At 39.1% G+C, this 24,982-nt stretch overlaps 4 protein-coding genes across 4 annotated transcripts in view; all 4 read left to right on the forward strand.

The window, feature by feature from the left end:
* The window catches only part of LOC103378187 (extracellular calcium-sensing receptor-like), a 4,604-nt gene extending 3,741 nt beyond the window's left edge, over positions 1-863 (forward strand). Inside the window, exon 6 of the mRNA XM_008309304.3 lies at positions 1-863. Within this exon, the coding sequence (XP_008307526.3) occupies positions 1-713 (713 nt within the window). The 3' untranslated portion in view covers positions 714-863.
* A 407-nt stretch (positions 864-1,270) lies between these two features.
* Positions 1,271-5,466, forward strand: LOC103378188 (extracellular calcium-sensing receptor-like). Its single transcript, XM_025055304.1, has 6 exons — positions 1,271-1,563; positions 2,093-2,390; positions 2,912-3,697; positions 3,878-4,105; positions 4,176-4,299; positions 4,535-5,466. The coding sequence occupies exons 1-6, from the start codon at positions 1,328-1,330 to the stop codon at positions 5,443-5,445; spliced, it is 2,583 nt and encodes an 860-aa protein (XP_024911072.1). The 5' UTR covers positions 1,271-1,327; the 3' UTR covers positions 5,446-5,466.
* Positions 5,467-5,937: 471 nt separating this feature from the next.
* LOC103378183 (extracellular calcium-sensing receptor-like) lies at positions 5,938-11,029 on the forward strand. Its single transcript, XM_025055306.1, has 6 exons — positions 5,938-6,149; positions 6,236-6,509; positions 7,835-8,647; positions 9,231-9,456; positions 9,547-9,672; positions 10,061-11,029. Exons 1-6 carry the CDS (start codon positions 5,950-5,952, stop codon positions 10,981-10,983), a joined length of 2,562 nt encoding a protein of 853 aa, XP_024911074.1. The 5' UTR covers positions 5,938-5,949; the 3' UTR covers positions 10,984-11,029.
* Positions 11,030-18,381: 7,352 nt separating this feature from the next.
* Positions 18,382-23,892, forward strand: LOC103378191 (extracellular calcium-sensing receptor-like). Its single transcript, XM_025055233.1, has 7 exons — positions 18,382-18,714; positions 18,785-19,185; positions 19,757-19,821; positions 20,494-21,297; positions 21,871-22,101; positions 22,407-22,530; positions 22,979-23,892. Exons 1-7 carry the CDS (start codon positions 18,512-18,514, stop codon positions 23,890-23,892), a joined length of 2,742 nt encoding a protein of 913 aa, XP_024911001.1. The 5' UTR covers positions 18,382-18,511.
* Positions 23,893-24,982: the final 1,090 nt, after the last annotated feature.

The raw sequence follows: 24,982 nt of genomic DNA on the forward strand, positions 1-24,982 counted from the left end.
CCAACAACTCAGAGCTGAGCTTCCTGCTGCTCTTCTCCCTGACTCTGTGTTTCCTGTGCTCTCTGACCTTCATCGGCCGACCGTCTCACTGGTCCTGCATGCTGCGACACACGGCCTTTGGCATCACCTTTGTTCTCTGCATCTCCTGCGTCCTGGGGAAAACCATCGTGGTGCTGATGGCTTTTAGGGCCACACTTCCAGGCAGTAATGTCATGAAATGGTTTGGACCAGTTCAACAGAGACTCAGTGTTCTGGCTTTTACTCTCATACAGGTTTTAATCTGCGTTCTGTGGCTCACCATCAACCCTCCGTTTCCCTTCAAGAACATGGAACACTACAAGGAGAAGATCATTCTGGAATGTGCTCTGGGTTCCCCCGTGGGCTTCTGGGCTGTGTTAGGATACATCGGACTCTTGGCCATGTTGTGTTTTGTACTTGCATTTTTAGGCAGAAATCTACCAGATAATTTCAACGAGGCCAAATTCATCACCTTCAGTATGTTGATCTTCTGTGCAGTGTGGATCACCTTCATCCCAGCATACGTCAGCTCTCCGGGGAAGTTCACCGTGGCTGTGGAGATCTTTGCCATTTTAGCCTCCAGTTATGGACTCTTATTCTGCATTTTTATCCCCAAGTGCTACATCATCTTGATGAAACCCGAAAACAATACAAAAAAGCATTTGATGGGGAAAATAATGTCAAGAGGCCTTTGATAAAAATGCGTTTAACTAGAACTAGAATGTGTATAATGTTACTAAGATACATTTCACAGTTTCAGATAATACATTTAAATGAATGCAAGTGAACCACAAAAAAAAATCATATTGTGTTTAAATGCCTTAAATGAATTTAATTGTACTACTTTATTGAAATCCTATATATAAGAACAAATAAATGGTTTTGGTGTCAAAGTGTTATTTGTTTTGATGTGGTTAGGGTGTAGATATTTAAGTATGTATAATATAAATATAATATTTTGTGTATGTGTACTGTGCAAAAAGAAAATTTTAAAAATCAAATTAAGTTTTTTATTGTTGCACAACAACTGTGTTAAATAAAAATATAAGAAAAAGGTAAATACAACTCAAAGTTAACAAGATCATTCTATAAAAGAAGAACAAGAAAAGGCTAAGATTTTGCATTCATAATGTATATACAATATATAGTCATACTGTATTGTATTGTATCCTGGGTTCCTCCCACCATCATCTCACTCCACCAGTGCTGTTCCACTGTGACGAAAGTTCACCCTTCAAAGGGATGACTAAATCAATGCATAAATACAAGTGCCAGCATTTGAATGCAACACCAGTAACTCTGGGTTACAATGACTTTGTCAAGACAAAGGTGGTCAGGTTTTCAGCTGCTGGTGCTTCTGAGTCAGGCATCGGTGTTTGCCTCTTTGTCTGAGCGTCAGCTCTGTCAGCACAGAGGAGACCCCGAGAATCCACAGATCTTCAAGGACGGAGACATTGTGTTGGGGGGAATCTTCTCTTTCCACAGCAGCTGGAAAAACAGACAGGAAAACTACACACACAAGCCACAGCCACTGGAATGCACCAGGTAAATAACACTGCTGTGATTTAACATGGTGTGTATCATATCATATCACATCATATAATTAGATTAGTATTACAAGGGTGTCAGCAGATGACTGGGTTAAACAATTATTAATAATACAAAAGTACTAATATATAGCTATATACAATATAGTATAACTGTACTTTGTGTTTTTATGTAAAATTTTCTTTCACCTTTGACCTGTAAAAAAGTAACTCAATATAATATAATGTAATAATTTGTAAAACAAACAAACAAAAAACAACAACAAAAAAAACCTTTCTTGTTTTTTTCCACAAGAAACAAAAAGTGAATCAGTATTCAAGCATCAGCGTCATACAGTATCTAATTTATTTGGCTTTTTTAAATGTTTGTGTTTAATACATTTATTTTTAAATAAACCTGAGAGCAAACAACTTAATATCAGCCCAAACTGAAATGGACTGACTCAACATACTGTATAACTGTGACTTAGTTAGTTATTACTTGATGGTAATGATGTACAAATCTTATCTTTCTCTTATACATAAAGCTTGAATTTCAGAGAATTCCAGTTTGCTCAGGCAATGCTCTTTGCCATAGAGGAGATCAATAACTCCACCGATATCTTGCCTGGTGTGTCTCTTGGCTACAAGATGTATGACACCTGTGGCTCCATGGCCCAAAGTGTAAGGGTCGCACTGGCTTTGGCAAATGGGAACGAAATGACATCTGTTTCCTCTGATGGACCGTGCAGCCGACATGCACAGGTGCAGGCCATTATGGGGGAAACGTCCTCCTCTCCCTCCATGGCCATTGCCACTGTCATTGGGCCTTTCTATGTTCCACTGGTGGGTTTCTTCTACAGTGTGTTTGAGTTCATTTTTAATCTGTATTGTAATGCTGCAGCTAATGCCATTAGCGACCATACAAGGAGTTATTCGTCATACTTCAGGGACCAGTACTGGCTACTGATAAACAAGACAAGCAACATAAACTATGTGTGTCCCAGTATAGAAACTAGCACAAACTACTACCAGTAACCAGAACTGATTATTTTAGCCACTATTTCCAGACACAAATGAACCTAAGGTAATCAGAAGATCTTTGTATATATTTGGTTGTGGTGGTATCACATTCTGAAACCCGCTGTTAACATTAGTCTGTGAATGGACTTCTGCTTATGATAAAACTCAGCAAATCAAACTAAGCAAAACTTCCTATAGTTCCTAAAAAAGCGTTCCTGGTAAAATTTTTACATGATATTATGCTGTTTAAATCTGACTTTGTCTTTAATACACCTCAAGTCCACAGGCTGTATTATATATTATCAACATTTTTATACTAGGAGAGAGTTTGTTTTCTGTTTCAGATCAGCCACTTTGCCACCTGTGCTTGTCTAAGTGACAAAACCAAGTACCCGTCCTTTCTCAGAACTATACCCAGTGACTACTATCAGAGCAGAGCCCTGGCTCAGCTGGTAAAACACTTTGGCTGGACGTGGGTAGGAGCAATAAGGACCAATGATGACTATGGAAATAATGGCATGGCTACATTCACAGAAACAGCCCAGGAGCTGGGCATCTGTCTGGAGTATTCAGTACCATTCTTCAGGACTGACCCGCCGGACAAAATACAGAAGATCATTGACATCATCAAAGCCTCCACCTCCAGGGTGATCGTGGCCTTCCTGTCCCACATGGACATGGATGTGCTCATCCATGAATTGTCGGGCCATAACTTGACAGGGTATCAGTGGGTGGGCAGTGAGAGCTGGATCTTTGATTCCCAAACTGCAGAAGGCGACAAGCACCACATCCTAGATGGCGCCATAGGGCTCTCTATTCCCAGAGCACATGTGGGCGGCATGAGGGAATTTATCCTGGACGTGAAGCCACTCAGTTCAATTAGTGCTGACCTGTTTAAGGAGTTCTGGGAGATGTTATTCAGCTGCAAATTCAACACAACAACAAAGACCCAGACAGAATGTTCAGGTCATGAGGACGTGACAAATGTCCAGAACAGTTTCACTGACATGTCACTAATGCCAATTTTCAACAATGTCTACAAAGCGGTGTACGCTGCGGCTCACGCACTGCATAATATACTTGGCTGTAATGGAACCTGCAACAGGAAGATGAGGTTAGATCCATTTACAGTAAGTGTTTTTAATTAATATATTAAATTAAATATATGAACAATACAAAAGCTATTTAAAATGTAATATTTAATATATGAACAATACTTCAAGGCAAAAGCTAAGAAATGATGATTCAAAATTCTTTGTAATTTATCACAAGACATGCTGATTCAAAATTCTTTGTAATTTATCACGTAGATTTTAGAGCACATAAAAAAGATTCACTTCGTAACAAAGGAAGGAGATGAGGTTTACTTTAATGAGAATGGAGATCCTGCAGCAAAGTATGAAATCATCAACTGGCAGCCGACCAAATCTGGCACAGTAGAGTTTGTCACTATTGGCCTTCATGATGCTTCTTTACCTCCAGACAGACGTCTTAACTTGCTGAACAAATCTTTAGTTTGGACCGAAAACTCAAATCTGGTAAGCTGCTCTACAGACACATGACAGACATAAGAGGTATAAGGCTAATCTGTTACTTCTGTCCATGCAGGTGCCAACATCTGTGTGCAGTGAGAAATGTCCTGTAGGAACTCGCAAAGTTCTCCAGAAAGGAAAACCTGTCTGCTGTTTCGACTGTGTCCGATGCACAGAGGGAGAAATCAGCAACACCACAGGTACAAAGACATTTCATTTACATACACATATGTATTAGCACAGTAATACTTTATGTAATAACTGTAGCCACCAACAGGACATTAGTTCTTGGCCAAAAATGCTGGGTCCAAATCCCTATGCGGACTATGACCTGTGGTAAAGGGACAAACCACGAGATGAAACACAATTAAATTTCTCTGTCCAATTTCAATGGCCATGTTGTATTTCTAACCAGTGTTTTGTCTGTTTTAACAGACTCAGTCTACTGTGTCCGCTGTCCTCCTGAATTCTGGTCCAATGACAGAAGGGATGAGTGTGTGAAGAAGGAAGCAGAGTTTTTGTCCTATGAAGAAGCCATGGGAGCACTGCTTGCTGCATCATCTCTGTTTGGATCGTGCTTGACCGCCGCTGTGGCGCTGTTTTTCTTCAGACACAGGAAAACTCCCATCGTCAGAGCCAACAACTCAGAGCTGAGCTTCCTGCTGCTCTTCTCTCTGACTCTGTGTTTCCTGTGCTCTCTGAGCTTCATCGGCCAGCCGTCAGACTGGTCCTGCATGCTGCGACACACTGCTTTTGGGATCACTTTTGTCCTCTGCATCTCCTGTGTGCTTGGAAAAACAATGGTGGTGCTGATGGCTTTCAGGGCCACACTTCCAGGAAGTGAAGTCATGAAGTGGTTTGGTCCGACACAACAGAGACTTAGCGTTTTTGCTGTCACGCTAATACAAGTTATCATATGTATACTGTGGTTGACCATTTCTCCACCTTTTCCCTTCAAGAATTTTAAACAAGTCAAAGACAAAATCATTTTGGAGTGTGCGCTGGGCTCTGCTGTAGGTTTTTGGATTGTACTTGGATATATTGGAATTCTGGCCATTTTATGTTTCGTTCTAGCTTTTCTGGCTCGTAAATTACCCGATAACTTCAACGAAGCCAAATTTATCACATTCAGCATGCTAATCTTCTGCACAGTCTGGATAACATTCATCCCAGCATATGTCAGCTCCCCAGGAAAGTTTAGTGTTGCCGTAGAAATATTTGCTATTTTAGCCTCCAGCTTTGGACTGCTATTTTGCATTTTTATCCCAAAATGCTACATAATCCTATTGAAACCAGAGAAGAACACAAAAAAGAACATGATGGGAAAGGCAACACTGAATTATTAGCAGAATATTAGCCAGACTTTGGACATATTTAAACTAAAGTGTCCATTTAACCTAATACTTGGTGGACCACGGAAATATTTCATATACCGGTAACCTTTCTTTAAAAATAAACCCCATTATTGTCCTTTTGTTAGCATACTGTGTGAGAATGTCGACAGTCAATGCAAAGAGATTGTCTGTAGAAATTGAATTTTGCATATAAATACAAAAGATGTACAAGCCCCTCAACATGGGATTTATACAAGTTAACAAAATGCGAATCGTGTTTAGAGACAAATAAACGATAAAAAACACAACACAAGATATCTTGATAATTTTACAAGTTAGTCCACGATCGAAATAAAATGTCTTTAGCTCAGTGGGAAAATAAAATTGTGTTTTTCACTCGTTAGCTTCGTCTCCTGAGGCTTCAACTTGAGCCCCTCCTTGTTGTTGGACTAAACATAAAGCTCCTCCAGCAGCTGTGATCACCCTGGTCACACTGGCCTCCATGTTAGCAGAGCCATGCCTTTACTCAGGCTGTTCTTTGTGCTTCTGCTGGCTGTGGATGGGCAGAGTGAGTGCCAACTACGAGGTTCACCACAAACCCCTGAGATGGCTCGGGAGGGTGACCTCATTATCGGGGGCATATTTTCATTTCGCACACGGCAGGACTACATGATTGACACATTTCAGTCTATTCCGGATGCGCGGTCGTGTCTCCAGTATGTAACTATTTTGGTTTAAATTATGACTGTGTTATGGGTTTGAGAGTGAAACCCGCTCCCTGACCTTTCTCCTGCTGTTTCAGATTCAACTTCAGAGAATTCAAATTTGCTCAGACTATGATATTTGCCATAAAAGAAATCAATAACAACCCTGATATTCTGCCCGGTGTGAGGGTGGGCTACAGGATTTATGATGAGTGTGGAGTCATGGATATAATGAGAGCTGCACTGAGTCTTGTGAGTGGAGAAGATGACAACTGCACAAACGTACACACGGCACAGGCCATTTTAGGACACTCGGGATCAACACCAACGATTGCATTTCAAAGGGTTGTCGGAAGGTTTCATATACCTGTGGTAAGTATAACAGGATGTAAAAAAAGTGGCTGAAGAAGAATTTCTATGGTCTGCTCTGAAGGTTGAAGTTCTTGGTTTTTCCCTTTGTTCATATTGTGTTTTCTCAGATTACTGTGCTCAGATGCAAATGTCTTTTTGTGATGGTAAATACATTATCTATCAGCGTTTCAAAAACTAAGTGCAGTTACCCGTGACAAAGCTCTGTTCTTCTGCAGAAGTTGTTGAGCTTTTTGACTGACACGATGATTCCCAAGTAAGAAAAGTAGATTCTGATGTTCCATTTCTCTGAAGCTGTCAAGTGTTTTGAGATCCTGGATAATGTAAATCCAGAAAATACAAAGCGGTTTTCAATCTTCAAACATCTGCCCCCCAGTTTTTTTCTATCGGATGTTTGGTTGAATTCAGGGATAATAATGTCCTGAAGTAGTGGCAATGTCTGATATTGGATTTTCAAAATGGTCATCATGTAGTAAAGGCTACCATTAACGTTCTTAGTAGAATAAAAAGAAACTCCAACTGCTTCATTTTTCAAACCCGGGTTCAGGACCCACAGTGACCAAAGAGACTCTTGTGGTGGCATATACGTTTTTCCCAGGTGGTGGCGATATTGTGTTATATATTGTTTGTTGTTGTTGTTTGAGCCGCTCACTGTGAAGAGCAATACACGGCAGTGTATGTGTATTAGTTAGTTAAAACATTGTGAAACAGCATAAACAGAAGAACTACAAAAATGTCTGTCTACACAATTGAATACAATGCCTTCCTGTTTAATTATGATTTAAGAACTAAAGAAAAAAATTGTCACCCAAACTTTAAAAAAATTAACTCATGAAATATTGATTGAATAAATAATGATGTCAGTTTATAAGTAGAGGGAATTTTTTTACATATATATTTACACAAAAACCTTCACCTGAGGATAGTTCAGGGGGAACATGAAATGTTTTTGGTTAATTAGAAAATAGTTTATATTTTTTATATTTTATATGTTCTTTCCTTCTATACTACCTGCTGTATTTTGAACATGGCAAATATAAACATATCAGCATATGAACCTGTGTATTATTTGAATAGCCTGAAGATGAATACAAAATATCACTGTATATTAATGCATTTTATAAAGCCCAGTTTAACAAAAACACAACTTGTACACCCGACTGTAGGCGATCCACATTGTGATAGATGAATGACACTGTCCACGAAAAAATAATCAGTTTGTTTAAATCTGTCTTTTAAATCTGCATTAATATTATAACTGACTTTAGTATAAGTATAATCTATTTTTGTAAAAGATTAATATAGATTTAAATGTTGTCTCGTTGCAGATAAGTCATTTTGCCACCTGTGCCTGTCTGAGCAACAGAGCTGAGTTTCCTACCTTCTTCAGAACTATTCCTAGTGACTACTATCAGAGCAGAGCTCTGGCCAAACTGGTCAAATTCTACGGCTGGACCTGGATCGGAGTTGTGGCCGTCGACAACGACTACGGCCGCAGTGGCATATCTACATTTATCCAAGCCGCTGAAGAATACAAAGTCTGTGTTGAGTACTTAGAGTACTTCTCGTCCTCACATCCACCCGGGGTGCTGAAGGCAGTGGTGAACGTCATAAAGCAGGCCACGTCTAGGGTCATCGTGGCATTCGTGTCTCACAGGGAAATCGTGATGCTGGCAGAAGAGCTGTACAGAGAGCAGGTGACCGGGCTGCAGTGGGTGGGCAGTGATGCCTGGCTCACAGACCACTCCTTGACTGACAGTTATGGACACAGCATTCTGGAGGGCTCACTGGGATTTGTTGTCCCCGAAGGTGAGATCCCAGGGCTGGACAACCACCTGAGGAGCCTCCACCCAACACACTTTCCTCACAGTCAGTTTGTCAGGGACTTCTGGGAGAACGTGTTCAACTGTTCATTGAACCGAACCGCAAACACGGAGACAAAGCCATGTACCGGCTCAGAAAGCCTAAAACATGTCAACTCACAATTCACTGATGTGTCTGAACTGAGATTCACGTACAATGTGTACAAGTCTGTGTATGCAGTGGCCCATGCTCTCAACAACCTGATTAGATGTGAGAAAGGTGGAGGAGCCTTCACCACTGCAACGTGTGTGGATGTCAAACAAATCCAGCCTTGGCAGGTGAGAAAACAACTGATCAACGACTACTCAATAACAGTTACATTAAAATGGCAGCAGCAGTTAGTAGGGTTTTTTAAGACCAAACAATTGTTAGTTTTTATTCTGAGCATACATTGTGGTTCCATGCAGTTATCATGTCTGCCATACACATCTGCCCTACACACAGAAGGTTCTGGGTTCACACCCCAGAGGAGCCACATACTTAATAGTGCCTCCTGTGGCGGCCTGTGTTGGTTTTAAAGACTCACACTCTGAATTTCCCCAGTGTGGGATGAATAAAGGAAATTTTTATTTTTTACATGGGAATTCTAATTAAATCTAAGAACCCTTGGTGTTTGTCCTATTTTCACCAGGTCTTTGGCTTAGTAATAATAAGGTAAAGTCAACAAGTGAAAAAAAATGGTAAAGAAAATCCTAAAATATAGCCAGCAAATACTTCAGCAAACTAGCTTAAAATACTATAGTTACTAATTAATAATTTATTGAAATTCCTTTAAAATCCATTGAAGAGAAATAAGAGCCTCTAGTCTAATCATTTATTTTCTAAGGACATGGCCACAGTCTGATCATTTCCTACCTGTAGGTGGTGAAGTACCTCAGCAGTGTCAATTTCACAACCAGTAGAGGGGAACATGTTTATTTTGACACTAACGGAGACCCCCCACCGAGGTACGACCTCATCAATTTACAAAGGACAAACAAGGGGACGATGGTTGGGGTAAGAGTGGGCATGTACGATGCTTCTCTTCCCGAGACTCGTCAGCTGATCATGAACCAGGTCCCAGTGATCTGGGGAAATGGACAAACCAGTGAGGTAACGCGAAACTGTTGGACTTAAATTATCTTAGAATTTCAAGTACAAATTGACATCCCCGCACTCCCCCTGTAATTGTAGGAAGCCGTGCCAGTGTCTGTGTGCAGTCAGAGTTGTGTCCCAGGAACTCGCAAAGTTCTTCAAAAAGGAAAACCAGTCTGCTGCTATGACTGTGTCCTCTGTCCAGCAGGAGAGATCAGTAACATCACAGGTAAAGACTGTAGAACACAGGATTAGAACCAAGAGTTGTATGTTTTCACTCAACATAAAATGTTCCAGTCATTAACCCGCTGTTCATCACCTGAATGGATAAAATGGGTCCTTGGTGAAAGAAAAAACTTGAAAAAATGAGTCAATACAAAAAAATATGAGGATGTTTATATAAATATACATATATATGTAAAATGCCTATAGTGGCCGAGATCTAATCACCACAATAGACCACAAACCAACAATTTGACAAATGGGCCAGACTATGATGAGTGCTTTGCTGCTGATAAAACCTGGTTTATCAAATCTCCCTAAACATTCTAAAAGAAAAAAAACAAAAGAAAAGATTTGTTTGTTTAATTGTTGTTATTTGTTACTTCTTTTCCCAGATTCTCTGGACTGTTTAAAATGTCCACTGGAATCCTGGTCCAATGACAGAAGAGACCTCTGTGTTCCCAAAACAGTGGAATATCTGTCATACCATGAACTCCTGGGAGCACTTCTGGTTTTATTTTCGTTACTTGGCGTTTTTTTAACCATGATTGTGACACTGGTCTTTTACTGCCACAAAGAAACTCCACTGGTACGATCCAACAACTCAGAGCTGAGCTTCCTGCTGCTCTTCTCCCTGACTCTGTGTTTCCTGTGCTCTCTGACCTTCATCGGCCGACCGTCTCACTGGTCCTGCATGCTGCGACACACGGCCTTTGGCATCACCTTTGTCCTCTGCATCTCCTGCGTCTTAGGGAAAACCATTGTGGTGCTGATGGCTTTCAGGGCCACATTTCCGGGCAGTAATGTCATGAAATGGTTTGGTCCGACTCAGCAGAAGCTTACAGTCACAGCCATCACTCTAACGCAGGTTTTAATCTGCATTCTCTGGCTCACCATCAAACCTCCTTTCCCCTTCAGGAACACGCTGGTGTTCAAAGACAGGATCATCCTGCAGTGTGCTCTGGGCTCAGCTCTTGGTTTCTGGGCTGTGCTGGGATACATTGGGCTTTTGGCTTTACTCTGTTTTCTTCTGGCGTTTTTAGGTCGCAAGTTGCCTGATAATTTTAACGAAGCCAAATTAATCACCTTCAGCATGCTGATCTTCTGTGCAGTGTGGATCACCTTTATCCCAGCATATCTCAGCTCTCCAGGAAAATTCACCGTGGCTGTGGAGACGTTTGCTATTTTAGCCTCCAGTTATGGACTCTTATTCTGTATTTTTCTTCCAAAATGTTTTATAATCCTATTTAGGCCTGAACAGAATACCAAGAAATGCATCATGGGTAAAACTTCAAATAATAATGACATACGTTATTGAAAAACCTCAAATATTTATTACTGGGTTTTTTTTTAACGGAATAAAAGCTAACATCTGAATTAAACTTTTTAATTCTTCAAAAAATAAATATTCAATAAATATGTTTTGTCATGAGAGTTTGTCTTCAACATGCTAATTCTTTGATAATAGAAACAAAGTCCAAGGGAAATTCAGGGACTTATTGACCCATAAAAGGATTTAAGGGACCGTCAACACACGACAAACTGTAGTAGAGGCAATAACAAAGGCAGTATCAACAATGAAAGTTTTCTTCAAGCGCCTAATCCTTTCTGGCTAGCCAGCAAAGTATAAGCTAATACCAGCAATCCATGGGTGAAAATGGGTTACACCAGGCCTGGACAAACTTTTTGACAGATGGGCCGCAATTGTCCTAAAATTGGCCGGGGCCGGGTCAGGAGCAGATAGATGGAGCATTCGTGTGTACTAAGATAAATGACATATAAAGGTCATGCATAAAGGCTAAAATGCCTGGGTATTGCAGGGAAAATACAGAAGTATAATGATAATATAAATAAATGATATAATTTTAAGTTTGCCTATGCCTGTGTTACACCCATCAGTCCACTATAGGGCCACATATGGAGACAAACAACATGTGTCCTCATATCAAAACGTGTGGTCCAGTGAATCTTAATCTCCTGAATGTTTTTGGACTTGAGTACTTGGAGAAAAACACCAAGCCTGCTGAGAGAACATGTTTTCACAACTTTAAGCAGGACATCAAATCAGCACAGGAACTATGTTGGTTTCCGCTGCAACCACAGAGGATTATTAGTGCTTAATAAACACTCTCAACATTTTCTATTAACTATAAGGAAGGATCCAGTAGGTTTGTGTCTGTCAAAGGAACTTTCATCTCTTTTCAACCCACAGTCTTTATCACTAAAGCAAAGACCTTTTGATCTATGGGTTTATATGAGTCAAAGAAATCACTGATCTCAAAGCAACATAGAAGACTGAAATACTAATGATGATGATGATGCTGTTTATTCTAATACTTTAGTATTAGAATAAACATGAGACATGAGTAAATGGTCAAATCCAAAGTTAAAACTCTTAAAAAGTTAACTAAGGTCTGATAACCAAACATAGTATTCCCTCGACATTTTCAAAGTAAAAAAACAAGCTGAAAATAACAACAGGTACAATTTGAAAGGTACAATGATGCAACAGGATGAAAGTGCAACACAAAAAAACAACATGGAAAAAAACAAAACAGATCCAAACAGCTGTGGCCACATCTGTTGTGCACATGTTTCTCTGCTACCTTATGTTTCACACCTGGGGGAAAAGCGGTGGAACAACAGGTGGCTGGAGAACACAGAGGCTACGCTAATGAGCGCTACTGTCACAACTCGTGCATGTTGTGACAAAAGTGAAATTAATTAAAGCTTTGTTGTCGTCTGTCTCTAGCTGCTTCATTGTTTTCCCTCCCATGTCTGACTCCAGTGCATTCCCTTTTCCCTTGACGTGACTTCCTGACAATAAGTCAGACAAACTATTGAGTCACTTTTTGTTGTTAGCAAATTGTTCCTTTGCTTTTTTATTTAATTTAAATGTTATATTATACACTAATAAATATACACTTGCGGTACAAGTACAATCTATTTCACCTGTTTCTATTTGCTCACAATTTACTTTAAATAATCTTACAATCTTATAATTTAACAGCAGGCAGATGGAGATTCACATACTAGAATTTAAGACATTTAAAGATTGAATTTAATTTTTTTTAGGGAACTATCTTCTAGTGACTGGAGTATCACTATGTTGATACTCACAAAGTATCAATTGAATATTCATTAGTCATATCATTACTAATTAATAAAAAAAAGTTCATGTGTCTTTTCCACATCTTTTAGTGTAACTTACTACAAGCAGACTTTTATGCTGCTACACCACCTAGTAAAAGTGAATGGATCAGTTCAGTTTATTTTGTCATGTGACCACTGACCATGAGAGCGCAGTGATCAAGTCCACTAGACATCTTTGACCCTTAGTGGTAGGAACTAAACTGTTTAAGGTACACTGAGTAAAAATAAAATCTATAATTTGTTTTGACTAATGGGGCAGAGGTGGCTCAGTGGTTAAGGAAGTGGACTTGGGTCCGGAAGGTTCCAGGTTTGAGTCCACCACTGAGGTGCTCTGAGCATGGCACCGTCTTTTCTGTTCCCAAGGGGGGGGCATGACAGAAATTATGAGAACCACTGATATGTTATACTGACTAATAAAAGTTATACAGAGAACTAAGTGTGAAATACTTATAGTACCAGGGGCTTTGTGTGAACAATACCAGAAAACATACGTAGTAACTGCATAAACCTGTGAGAAGAATAGGCGCTGAAGTAGTACTTGTGTTTGTTTCCATGACAAAAAGACTTGGAGACAGTAATACCTCAAATATTTACAACAGGAGCTAGGGAAAGCAGTAGGACGTAACAGGAGTTTGGTAAAGTACCATTTACTGTATTTTTTACCACAAGGGGAAGTACAAGTTAATGTATGTCAATGGAAACTAGGGAGAATGAATGGAACTGTACAGAATGTACTGTGTGTCTGGACAATAACTAGTATCAGTGTAAGAAACATAGGATAGTCGTACCGAAATCAAAGCATTTTCCTCACCAGGAAGTAAGTCCATTGTAACCAGGAAACGTGTTTTAAGTTGTATTGTACCTAAGACTCAGTGGGGTCAACCATCAGTTACTCAGAAACACAGGAAAGTGGTCACATTGTACTTTTGTTATTTAAAGCTCTACTTCAGAATGGTTTGTGGGACCTGAAGTGACAGACCAGATCCTTTGACATTGTGTGTGTGTGTGAGATCTCACATGCATTACTGTGTCAATATTCAGGTTGCTTCTGTTGTTGCTACACAAACTCCTCATTTTAATAAGAATCAATTTTGTTGCCAAGTTCATGGAATTTGACTCCATCTTTTTAAAGCTTTTGTTTTTCAACCACTGGACAAAATGTTACAAGTAAACCGGGAAATAAAAATAAAGAAAACTGTGCCATGCCAAGTGCACCGCAGTGGCACCTGGTGGCTGCTGGAGTCAAACCTGTGACCTTCCAGACACAGGTCCACCAGGCCACCTCTGCCTTGTGTGTGATCCTGGTCATGGCCAGTCACGCTGAAAAACAGGCTGATTTCAGCCTTCACAGCTCATTTGCTGATGGCAGTGATCAGCAACTGCTGTCCCGTGGACCGAATGCTGCCCGCCAAACCATCCAATCCGGCCTGTGACTGGATTTCAAAATAAACATCCAGTAATAATCTTAGACAAATATGTTAATATATTTTAATTTCATTTTAGTTGAGTGTCCAGAAGAATTATATAGTATTACTGAGGGAACTCCCAAACAGCAAAAGTTTAAAAACACCGCTCTGAGCAACAGAGGGGGTAAGACGATGTGGTCAGCACTGCCTCTGTTTAACCTTTCCCAGTCACCTCTGTTAAGATTTATCTTAACTAAAATTACCTCTAAAAAGTCTGTCTGATGTCTCTACTTGACGATAAAAAAAAAAAAAAAAAAAATCCTCCCCCTGTCACAAACAGAGAGAAAACTATAAAACAGAACTCCTGCATCAGTGTCACAGGCCAGGCTCTGATATGACAGCTGCAGTTTTAGTCTTCGTCACAGTATTCATCACACAGCCGCCCACAAGATTCAAACGACCTGGGTAACAGTGCTGTTCTCAATCATGAAACAATGAGGAACAGGTGAGTAGTTTTTTGTTATTGTTTTTTGGCTTTCCTGCCATTCACACATTCTGAACAAGCATTTCCAGACTGGAAATGCTTGTGAGTGTGATAATCTGGAATAATCAGGCTAATCTGGAACCTGTTTTCCAACTGCTGTTATTTTGTAACCTTGTGAAACAAAAGTATTTAAATCATGTGGTGATTACAATTTATTCCTGTTTAATTTTACAGTGTGGAAACACCTGATGATGTAACGTGACTAATCAATACAGTAGTGATCAATATCTTATTTCATTATTCCTAATATGGACTCCATTTATTTGTCACAGTTTTCAAATAAAGGCTAATTTGAAGAAATTAAAGAACAAAATTTACTAAACATGTTTACATGAACCATGTGATTTTGAACTCTTTTTCTCTAACAATGAGAAAAATCTGAGGAGCATTTAGGAGTAAATTGACTCGACGAGGCTACGCTAATGACTTATCTGAATTATCCCATTACGGAGCTTTGCAGCGGTGTGTCGTTGGATTGAATGTGACAGTAATAACAGCTGAGGACTGTGACATTAATGCTGATCTTGTCATTTTGTGTCTTCAGATTACCTGGAATGGGGATTTTTTTGATTTGGACTCTCTTTCCTGCTCTGCCTCTCAGTGTCACACTCCTCAGCAGTTGTGTGGCGTATCCTCGGACAGTTACAGTTAATCAGACCAAACACCAATCCATCTGCAGATGTTTGACCACAAAGACTGCTGGTCCTCTTCTCTCAGTAGGAGTGAGTATCAGAGTTTTGAGTTCAGTTTTGTTTTTTGATTTAAATACAATAATGTATCCAAATATTTCATCTGCAGCAGCTGAAAAACCACTCTCTGCCATTGTCAGTGTATTTAACTGTTGTAACGTCAGCTAGCACCGGATTCAGCCGACTGACAAAAACCTTTAACCTGGCAGTAAGACTCCAAACTGAAACATGGAGACAATGAGACCTGCAAATGTATTCACTGAGAGAACCGATGCAGTTTTAGATTTTACATGAGAAAAACAAGATTGATGACAAGAGAAATAAAATCACCTGAGGTGACAAAGTTATAACAAAAAGTATTACTGTTTTTAAATAATTTGAAATGTGTATTCCACAATTTTAAACAATTTAGATTTTATTTTAAAATTGTAAATTGTGGCTGTGATTGCACTGGTACTTGTATTACTTTATTTTTTTTATTTACTTTGATTCCCAGAAATTGAAGTAAATGTTCATAATGTCAATTTAAAGATATCACAATATATTCATGTGGCAGTGGTGGCCCTTTCACTTCCCTCTAGGATATGAGCTAAAATAACAACAATCTAATACAATATAATATTCTACAGCTTCCTCCCACAGCTTCATACTAGAGTAGGTGTTATGTTCAGCAGAACAGTGAAACAAGCAACACCTAAATGCAACACCAGAGACACGGATCAAGTACAGGAGGTTTAATTAGATAGTCTAAAACTCAAATACATCAACTTGCTGAGAATCCAGGCCAGGTAGAAAATAAACAACAGACAGGAATTTCTCTAAAAAAAAAAAACAAAAAAACTCAGGAACACAGGTAAAAGCAACAGCAGGAACAACATAAAGCACAGGACAAACCAGGGAAACTGAACATGAAGCAAGGCATTTAAGGCATTAGACAATCACAGAACAATGAGTGTTCCACAAAGACAGAGTGAGGTGTTTATATACCCAGGGCATCAGGTGACACAGGTGAGACTAACAACCAGGTGAACATTGGACACAGGTGAGAGTGATCACACTGATCACACAGCTGACAGGCAGGAGGGAGGGAGTCAGACAGACCTCAGAGCAGTTTGATTGGACACTATAAACCAGACCTGGGCACAGAGGGCCGCTGTGGCTGCAGGTTTTTCTTCCAACCTGTCCAGAACACACTGACTGACCAATCAGCTGTCTGAAGACTCATGGCAGTTGATTAAATAAGTCAAGACAGGTGTGCTGCTGCTTGGTTGGAACAAAAACCTGCAGCCACCGCGGCCCTTTGTGGACCTAATTGCCTACCCCTGCTATAAACTGACCATAGTCATGAATTTATGCTGTTTGTCTATGTTTGTGGCCATGTGACTGATGGACTGGTCAACTCTCCATGGTGGAACCATGAAAAGGAATAAGCCATAGATAATGGATGGATAATATTACACATATTAAATCTAGTACTATTATAAGTTTTTTCTAAATATTTGCACTAACATCAAACTTTGATCATTCTGTTGGCTGAAATTAAACTAGGCTTGTCTTGTATTTGCCCCCCACCCCCAATGTTTTTTTTTTTTTTTCTTGTAATTTGTAATTATGTTTTGCATTTGTTGTTTCCGCTGACAGATTTCAAACATGACACTGTGTGGGAAAGACATATTTGGCACACTAGCAAGTAAGATTCAAGTTGAACAGATGTAGTGTTTTTATTCAAAAGACCGAATGTATTATTGGTTCAACAGATATTTTTTGTTTGTGCAGGTAAAAAGCAGATAGCGCCCCCTGATGGCAAAGAAGTGGACAAAGTTTTTGTTGCCACTGTGTCCGTGATAGCTATGTATCTGAGAAGAACCAAAGATTCATTAAAGACCGTCAGTGACAGCACAACCCTGATGGTCATGATGTTTCTGATCCTATATATAAACCGTTCGTTGTCATTGACCCAAACCCACCTGCAGCATCAGACACCGCCAGCGATGCCTCGTATCACTACGATAAAACTCTTGTGTACAATGCAGTGGCCAGTCACGGTACTGCTGTTTACCTTCATGCTCCTCTGGCACGTATACAGCTTGTGTCGTATGTGTTGTAAACACTGGACTGAAGATAAGGACTTTGACTTGACTTTAATCTTCTGGGTCTTTTTTACGCCCGTGAAGGTCCTGGCTCTGCTGTCAGCTGTTTTCTTTTCTCTTTCAGGTTGGTTGCAGTCGCTCATGATTAAAATGACCTTTTTCAGTGTCATCATCCATGTGCAGCTGGCCACGCGTGTTCAGAACTCAAGAGCGCCAACAAAGTGTGAACTGGTTATAAGGATTCACAGGCTAACATGACATTCCTCTGTCCTCAGCTGCCATGTCTGGGTTTGGACCAAAACTTAAAAAAAACGTTAAATATACAATTTCAAGGACTAAGTCAGTCTGAAATCTGAGTTATTCTATTCTCATTCTATATTTCTCTCTTGAATGTTCAATAGCATAATCATAGCTTAACATAGTACATAACTGCTCTGCTTTAACACCACTTGTAAATATAAATCTTTAGCAAAGCTGTAATAAAGTGACAAGTTCAACTACTTTTTGTTTGGGTAAATAAACAAGAAAAAAGTCATTAATATTTTTTTTCCTCTTCTTCCTCTATTTTGTAAAACAAGACACTACTGTTATAACTCAATCACTGAAGCCAGAGGCCGTCTAAAACAGATCTAAAGTGAGGTTGTGTGTGTCATTTGTGATAATAAGTTGTGTTGTAAAAAAAAATAAATAAAAAAAAAACAGTTTTTCATTTACTGATTTTGTTTTTGTCTTTGCTCATCTATGCCACAAGCAGAACTATTCCATACTAAATACTTGAAAAAAAACAAAACCTGTTTTTGTTTTTCACACCTTAACCCTGAAAATGTTTTTTCTTTTGTAAAAACAGCCAAATATCCTTATGGGAAATAGAAGTCTACTTCAATTGGCTGACAGAGTTTCACACCAAGAAGACAGACAATTATAAAAGTTCCTGTTCATTTCAGCAGTTGTTGGTGGAGTCACCATGGGTTTGATTGCTATTTTGTTCTTTACACTGATACTGAGGGTAAATTCAAACAACCATACATGTAGAATGATTGGCCAATCAGGATTCATGGAATTTTCTAAAGAAGGTGATTTAATTTTAGCTGGAATTTTCTCTATTAGTAGTACTCGCAAATTGAAGGACAATGGCTACCAAGCATTGCCAGATACATACTGCACCAGGTGAGTCAATATTTGATTTTATTCTATTTGTGTCTGCTAAAATCTCCAGATGTAATTGCTGTTATTGCAGGATGAATGATAGGGAACTGAAGTTTGCCAGGATTGTCATGTTTGCTGTGGAGGAGATCAACAGAGACCCTCAGATCCTCCCTGGTGTCACTCTGGGCTACAGGCTCTACAACGGCTGTGGCAGTGAAAACCTGATTCGAGCTGCAGTTGAAGCGGTGAATAGTGATGAATTTAAGGACTGCACGGGTCAGATCCAGGCTCTTCTGGGCCACTCATCATCCGGAGTGTCCAAGGACATAAACCTCATACTGAGCTCACTGTCCATCCCACAGGTCAGACAGCAGCATTCAACCTCAGTGTGTCGTGTTGTGATTGTCCTGTTTAACATGCAGTTACTGCAGACAGAAAAGTTGGTCTTAAAAAATATAAAGATTGACCTGAGGTACACAGTTATTTGTCTCTGTAAATAACTGTCATGGACAGAGCTATGTATCTCAGTAGCAACAACTCATTTTATTAATAATAGTGTTGTAACTAAGTGAACTTAATTTGTATTAATATGAAAGAGTGATTAATAAGACATAATTAATTGACTTAGATAAATATATTTTAAGATCCCTTTGTCGGGAACTAACCTTAAATAACACCTAATTTCTCTTTTTTATTATTATTCTTTGAATTGACTTGTATGGTTTTTTATATATTGCCACTATTATGCATCCCTGCAAGGGGTTGTGAGTTCCCTGTTGCTGATAATTAGGATATTTATTCATATACATATATATTTTTTGTTCTTAATGTAATTTCTGTAATCTGTGCTTTTTTATTTGCTTTGGCTCCAGTGCTTATTTTTGCCAGATTATTATTTTTTACTTCTTAAATTCTTCCTATTTTCTCACTGAATTAATTGTCATGGTTCCAGATATAGGTCATAGTCCAACAGTTCTTGATTTCTCAACTTGATTTATGTTTGAAATATGAGTAAAAGATTCTCCTTGTTTTTATCATTATGTTCAAGAACTCATTATTTCAGCACCTCAGAGACAGGACTCCTCTCTAAAGAGCAATCCCACCCCCACCCCACCCACAGCTCAACATGTCTTTCTTATAATCCCTTTTTGAAAACCCATCTTAAAATATGACTTTGTTTATGTTGTACACCTGCTGGTATGATGTCACTTCAGGATTAACATTGACATTATTAAGATTTACAGGAACGGTTTAGATATATTCCCCACTTTTGCCTGGCTATCTCATAATTTGCAACATGATGGAATTACTCAGAATACGACTTTATGTATAATTCCAACTTTATACGACTTAAATGTTCAAAATTTAAATATTTATAATTAAAAAGTTGCAGGGCCTTTATTTATCCAGAGCAGGTATTGTAATATTAACAAATACTAATATTGTAGCTCAAGGACAGCTTTGAATTTACCCTTGTTACAACAGGGAAATCATTTGCATGAAAAAATGATCTGTGTTATATATTTATTTATTGATTTAATAACTGCATGCAGTGCAGTGTTGTCACTGACTGCAAGTTCATCCAAGATTTAGGAGAAGGAGCATGTGTGTAATTGTAAATATATATGATGATATATGTATATGTATGTGTGATATATATATATATGTATATATATATATATATACATACAACAAAGTCATAGTTCATATAGTATAGTTCGTATGGAACACTGAAGGACGTCAACATATATATGTACAGTATATATACTGTTTATATATGACTCATCTGTCTATTTGCAGGTGAGCTACTTATCCACCTGTGCTTGTCTGAGCAACAAAAAGCTGTTCCCCACATTCTTCAGGACTGTTCCAAGCGACAGCTTTCAGATCAAGGCCTTAGTCCAGCTCATGAAACACTTTGATTGGCGCTGGGTTGGGATTATTTATACAGTTGGCAGCTACTCAGAAGAAGGTACAGCGCAATTTGTCCAGGCGGCAAAGAAAGAGGGGATCTGTGTCGAATACCATCTGCCGTATTCTAAAACGTCCAGAGTAAAACTGAGGAGAGTTGTAAAGATGCTGAGAGTGTCCACGTCTAAGGTGGTACTTCTCTTTGTGTCCCTGTCTTACACCAAATCATTCCTCTCTGATGTAAAGAAGTACAATATCACTGGGAAACAATGGATTGGCAGTGAGTCTTGGATTACTCAACCAGACCTGGCTTCAGAAACAACGAAACATATTTTACAAGGGGCAATAGGTTTTGCCCTCCCTCGGGCACCGATACCGGGTCTGGCTGAGTTCTTATTCAGTCTCAAACCATTGGATTTTCCAGACAGTACTATTCTGAAAAAAATTTGGGAGAGATTCTTTGACTGCAGCTTTACTCCATCCAACGTCACCACCATGTGCACCGGGAGAGAGGACCTGCACACCGTCTCCAGTGACTACACAGATGTGATGTATTTCAGGCCAGAAAACAATGTTTATATGGCTGTGTACGTGGCGGCCCACGCTCTCCACTCCGTGCTGCAGTGTAACAACAGTTCCAATCCCACTACAGGAAAACCCTGTGTAACCAAGACCCAGGTCCAGCCAAAAATGGTACATATTGCCTTCTATGTCAATTCATGCAGAAGCGTCTACATGAACTGACACTATAATCACTTTTAGGTTATTATATAGGAGTACTAGACACTAAAGATTATATAACCATAGCTACATGTTTTCTTTAAGTTATGCCTAAAGTGTTTGCTCAGTGAATGGCCTAATTTTGTTTTCAGTAATATTCCTGAAACGTACTCTGCTCATTGTTGTGTAGTTTATATAAACTATAACAATGACTATACAGGAGGTCCTCAGTTTACAAAGTCTTTGACCTACAGCGTTTCACGATTATGTCGCCATCTCCCATACATTTATAAGAGCACCTTTCTCCATCATTCCGACGTATGGCATTTAAAAAACCTTCGCACCGCCATTAGTTGGTGGTCGAGTTAAAGAATACACACCATACATGGAAGACTTCTTCGTTTATATCAAACTGTTGCACGTCATACATTGGATTGTGGAACATTTGCTTTCTTGTCTTTATAGCATAAGTTTTGGTGTTACTCTTATTTATTTGTCTTATTTATTCAGTCTTTGGTGAAAAGGTTCTGATGGTTTCCTCTTCAGGTGTTAGAACACTTCAAATATGTCAACTTCACAACACCGAATGGAATCAAAGTGTTCTTTGATGAAAGCGGTGACTCGGCCACTCGCTACGACATGGTCAACTGGCAAATTCAAGAGGATGGCTCAGTGGAAATTGTCACTATTGGGCAATACGACAACTTATTCCCAGATGGTGAAAAATTTAAACTGAAGGATGATGTCAAATTTGTTTGGGGAGGAAACAGTCCTGAGGTGAGAAAGATTATTGTTCTTGTTTATAGTGACCACAACCATTTTTCTATTTAGAGCGAAAGAAGAAAAAACATAAATGTAACCTAAATGCTTTTCAGATGTAATTTTATAACATGACAGTGCATCTTGACGGTGACTTGAATGTGTCCAGGGTTTTTGTGCAAATAAAAATGTGTCTAACAAATATGTAATAGAGCAGTAATAAGTGGATGGATAGAGAAATTATTGGATATTCAGTAATAACATTTTGCCCATCTATTACAAAGTTTTAACATTTTTAAGTGATTTAATTAACATCTACTTAGGTACCAAGGTCTCTTTGTAAAGAACCGTGTCCTCCAGGAACTCGAAAGGCCATAAACAAGAGAAAACCACTGTGCTGTTTCGATTGCTTTGAGTGTCCAGAAGGTACAATAAGCAATCAGTCAGGTAAGTAAGGTTTTTTTTAACTACTGGGCTGTGCAGTCATTGCATTTTAACAATTAAATATAATATGCAACAATACTCCTCAGTGGGGATGGCTCGGTCTGATACTCATGCTCAGTATCATATGTCTGGTATTGGTCAAAATTTTATGATAAAAAACAAACAAACAAAAAAGCTATAGCCCATCTGATACAATACCTAACTTAGCTTTGCACAACAGGCCAAAACCGGGATCTTATTGTGTTATCCTGAAGGACCAAAAAGGTATCAGAATGATATTGGTGTGAACATACTCCAAGATGCAGTATTGGTACCAAACATCACGGAGTTGTATCAAAATAGCCATACTCTTTACCATTTTCTGGTGTGAAGGCTACGGGTTGTGAAACCAACACGTGCATTGATAGTTTTGTTCTCATTCATTAGTTTTTGTGTCCTTTGACCTCAACAGATTCTCTCGAGTGTTTGATCTGTCCACCGGAATTTTGGCCAAGTAAAAAAAAAGACAAGTGCCTACCAAAACCAACTGAATATCTTTCCTACAAAGACATTATGGGAGCTCTTCTAACAGCATTTGGTTGTGTTGGTATATTTTTGTCTCTTCTGGTGTCAATCATTTTTCTCACTCATAAGGAGACTCCTATTGTTAAAGCCAACAACTCCGAATTGAGCTTCCTATTACTCTTCTCGCTAAAGCTGTGCTTCCTGTGCTCTCTGACCTTCATCGGTCGACCCTCGGACTGGTCATGTATGCTGAGGCACACCGCTTTTGGCATCACATTCGTACTCTGCATCTCCTGTGTTCTTGGCAAAACCATTGTGGTCTTGATGGCGTTTCGTGCAACCCTCCCAGGCAGTAATGTCATGAAATGGTTTGGTCCAGTGCAGCAGAAACTTAGCGTTCTATCTTTTACTTTGGTTCAAGTTCTAATTTGTATTCTGTGGCTGACCACCAACCCACCTTTTCCAAAGATGAACATAATGTACTACAAAGACAGGATCATCCTGGAATGTGCCCTCGGTTCGGCTGCTGGATTCTGGGCTGTGTTGGGTTACGTTGGAGTTCTGGCACTCTTGTGTTTCATACTGGCCTTTCTGGCCAGGAATTTGCCAGACACTTTCAATGAAGCCAAGCTCATCACCTTCAGTATGCTGATTTTCTGTTCAGTTTGGATTGCATTCATTCCGGCATATGTTAGCTCACCAGGAAAGTTCACAGTAGCTGTAGAGATATTTGCTATTTTGGCCTCTAGTTTTGGTATGCTGACATGTATCTTTGCTCCAAAATGTTACATCATAATCTTCAGGCCAGAACAAAACACTAAAAAAATGTTACTGGGAAAAATACCAACAAGAACCCTCTGATTTGTAGTTGTACTCATATTTTTAAGAATAGAAATTAAAAAAGTACAATTATGTTCTTTCTTACTGTGTGTTGTTATTAACATTGGATGTATTTAATCCTTCTATTAACACCTTTATTTTCACATTTGATGTATTTATTATTATAAAATAAAACACCAGTTCTCCCTAATGTTGTTATTGTTGTCCATCTCTTTCTAATAACATCTAAATCAGTGGTTCCCAACCCCTGGGTCAATTGGTACGGGGCCGCACAGAAATGATACATAACTTACATTATTTCTGTTTTATTGATTATCTGAATCTGAACGATTTATTTTGGAAAATATACTGGACTCTCTCCACCGCATCTGTCTGACTCATACTTGATACTTGATAAAATGCTTACCTCAGTCACATGTATTCCCTACATCTGCTACCTTCTTCAAAAACCTGCTCCTGCCTATGTTTTCAAAGAAGAAGAAAGCTGCATTTAACAAACATATTCAGGAGTCCTACTTGGATAAAATATGGATTTATTGCGACATGTTTCCACGCACCAAGCCTGCGCTGCATAATATGCGGCGAACGGCGTTGAAGGCGTCCACTTGGAGACCAAGCGTTCAGCATTAAAAGACAAGCACGTTGTTACAAGAACACTGCTAATAAAGACGCATACACGGCAGCTTAACGTTTATTTAAAATGTTACCAGTTTTTATGAAGGTCGTATCATTTTATCAAGGCCGGTCCGAGAAAAAAGAATTTAGACATTTAACCGGTCTGTGGCACAAAAAAGGTTGGGGACCGCTGAGCTTTAAGGGTAGTAACGTTACTTCTGGATCATCTGGATAATGTTAAGAAAAATCAGAATGAGAATCACAATTACTGGAGGTCTCGACTTTCTTGGAATTGTGTTCCCATCGTGTGATGTAACTCAATGTTCACCTTAGGTTGGATATGTAACAACCTTGTTACATGTTTCTTTCATGTGGGTGTGCATACATTTGACTGTGTGTACCAATCAGCTACTGCTCATCCTACTGGGAACTAAATCAAACTTTTATGAAGAGCCAGCACATGTTTCTCAGCTTAGAACTATTTTTATATCTCTTC

The sequence above is a fragment of the Cynoglossus semilaevis genome, chromosome 4 (assembly GCF_000523025.1).
Source record: "Cynoglossus semilaevis isolate Cse_v1.0 chromosome 4, Cse_v1.0, whole genome shotgun sequence".
Taxonomy (NCBI): domain Eukaryota; kingdom Metazoa; phylum Chordata; class Actinopteri; order Pleuronectiformes; family Cynoglossidae; genus Cynoglossus; species Cynoglossus semilaevis.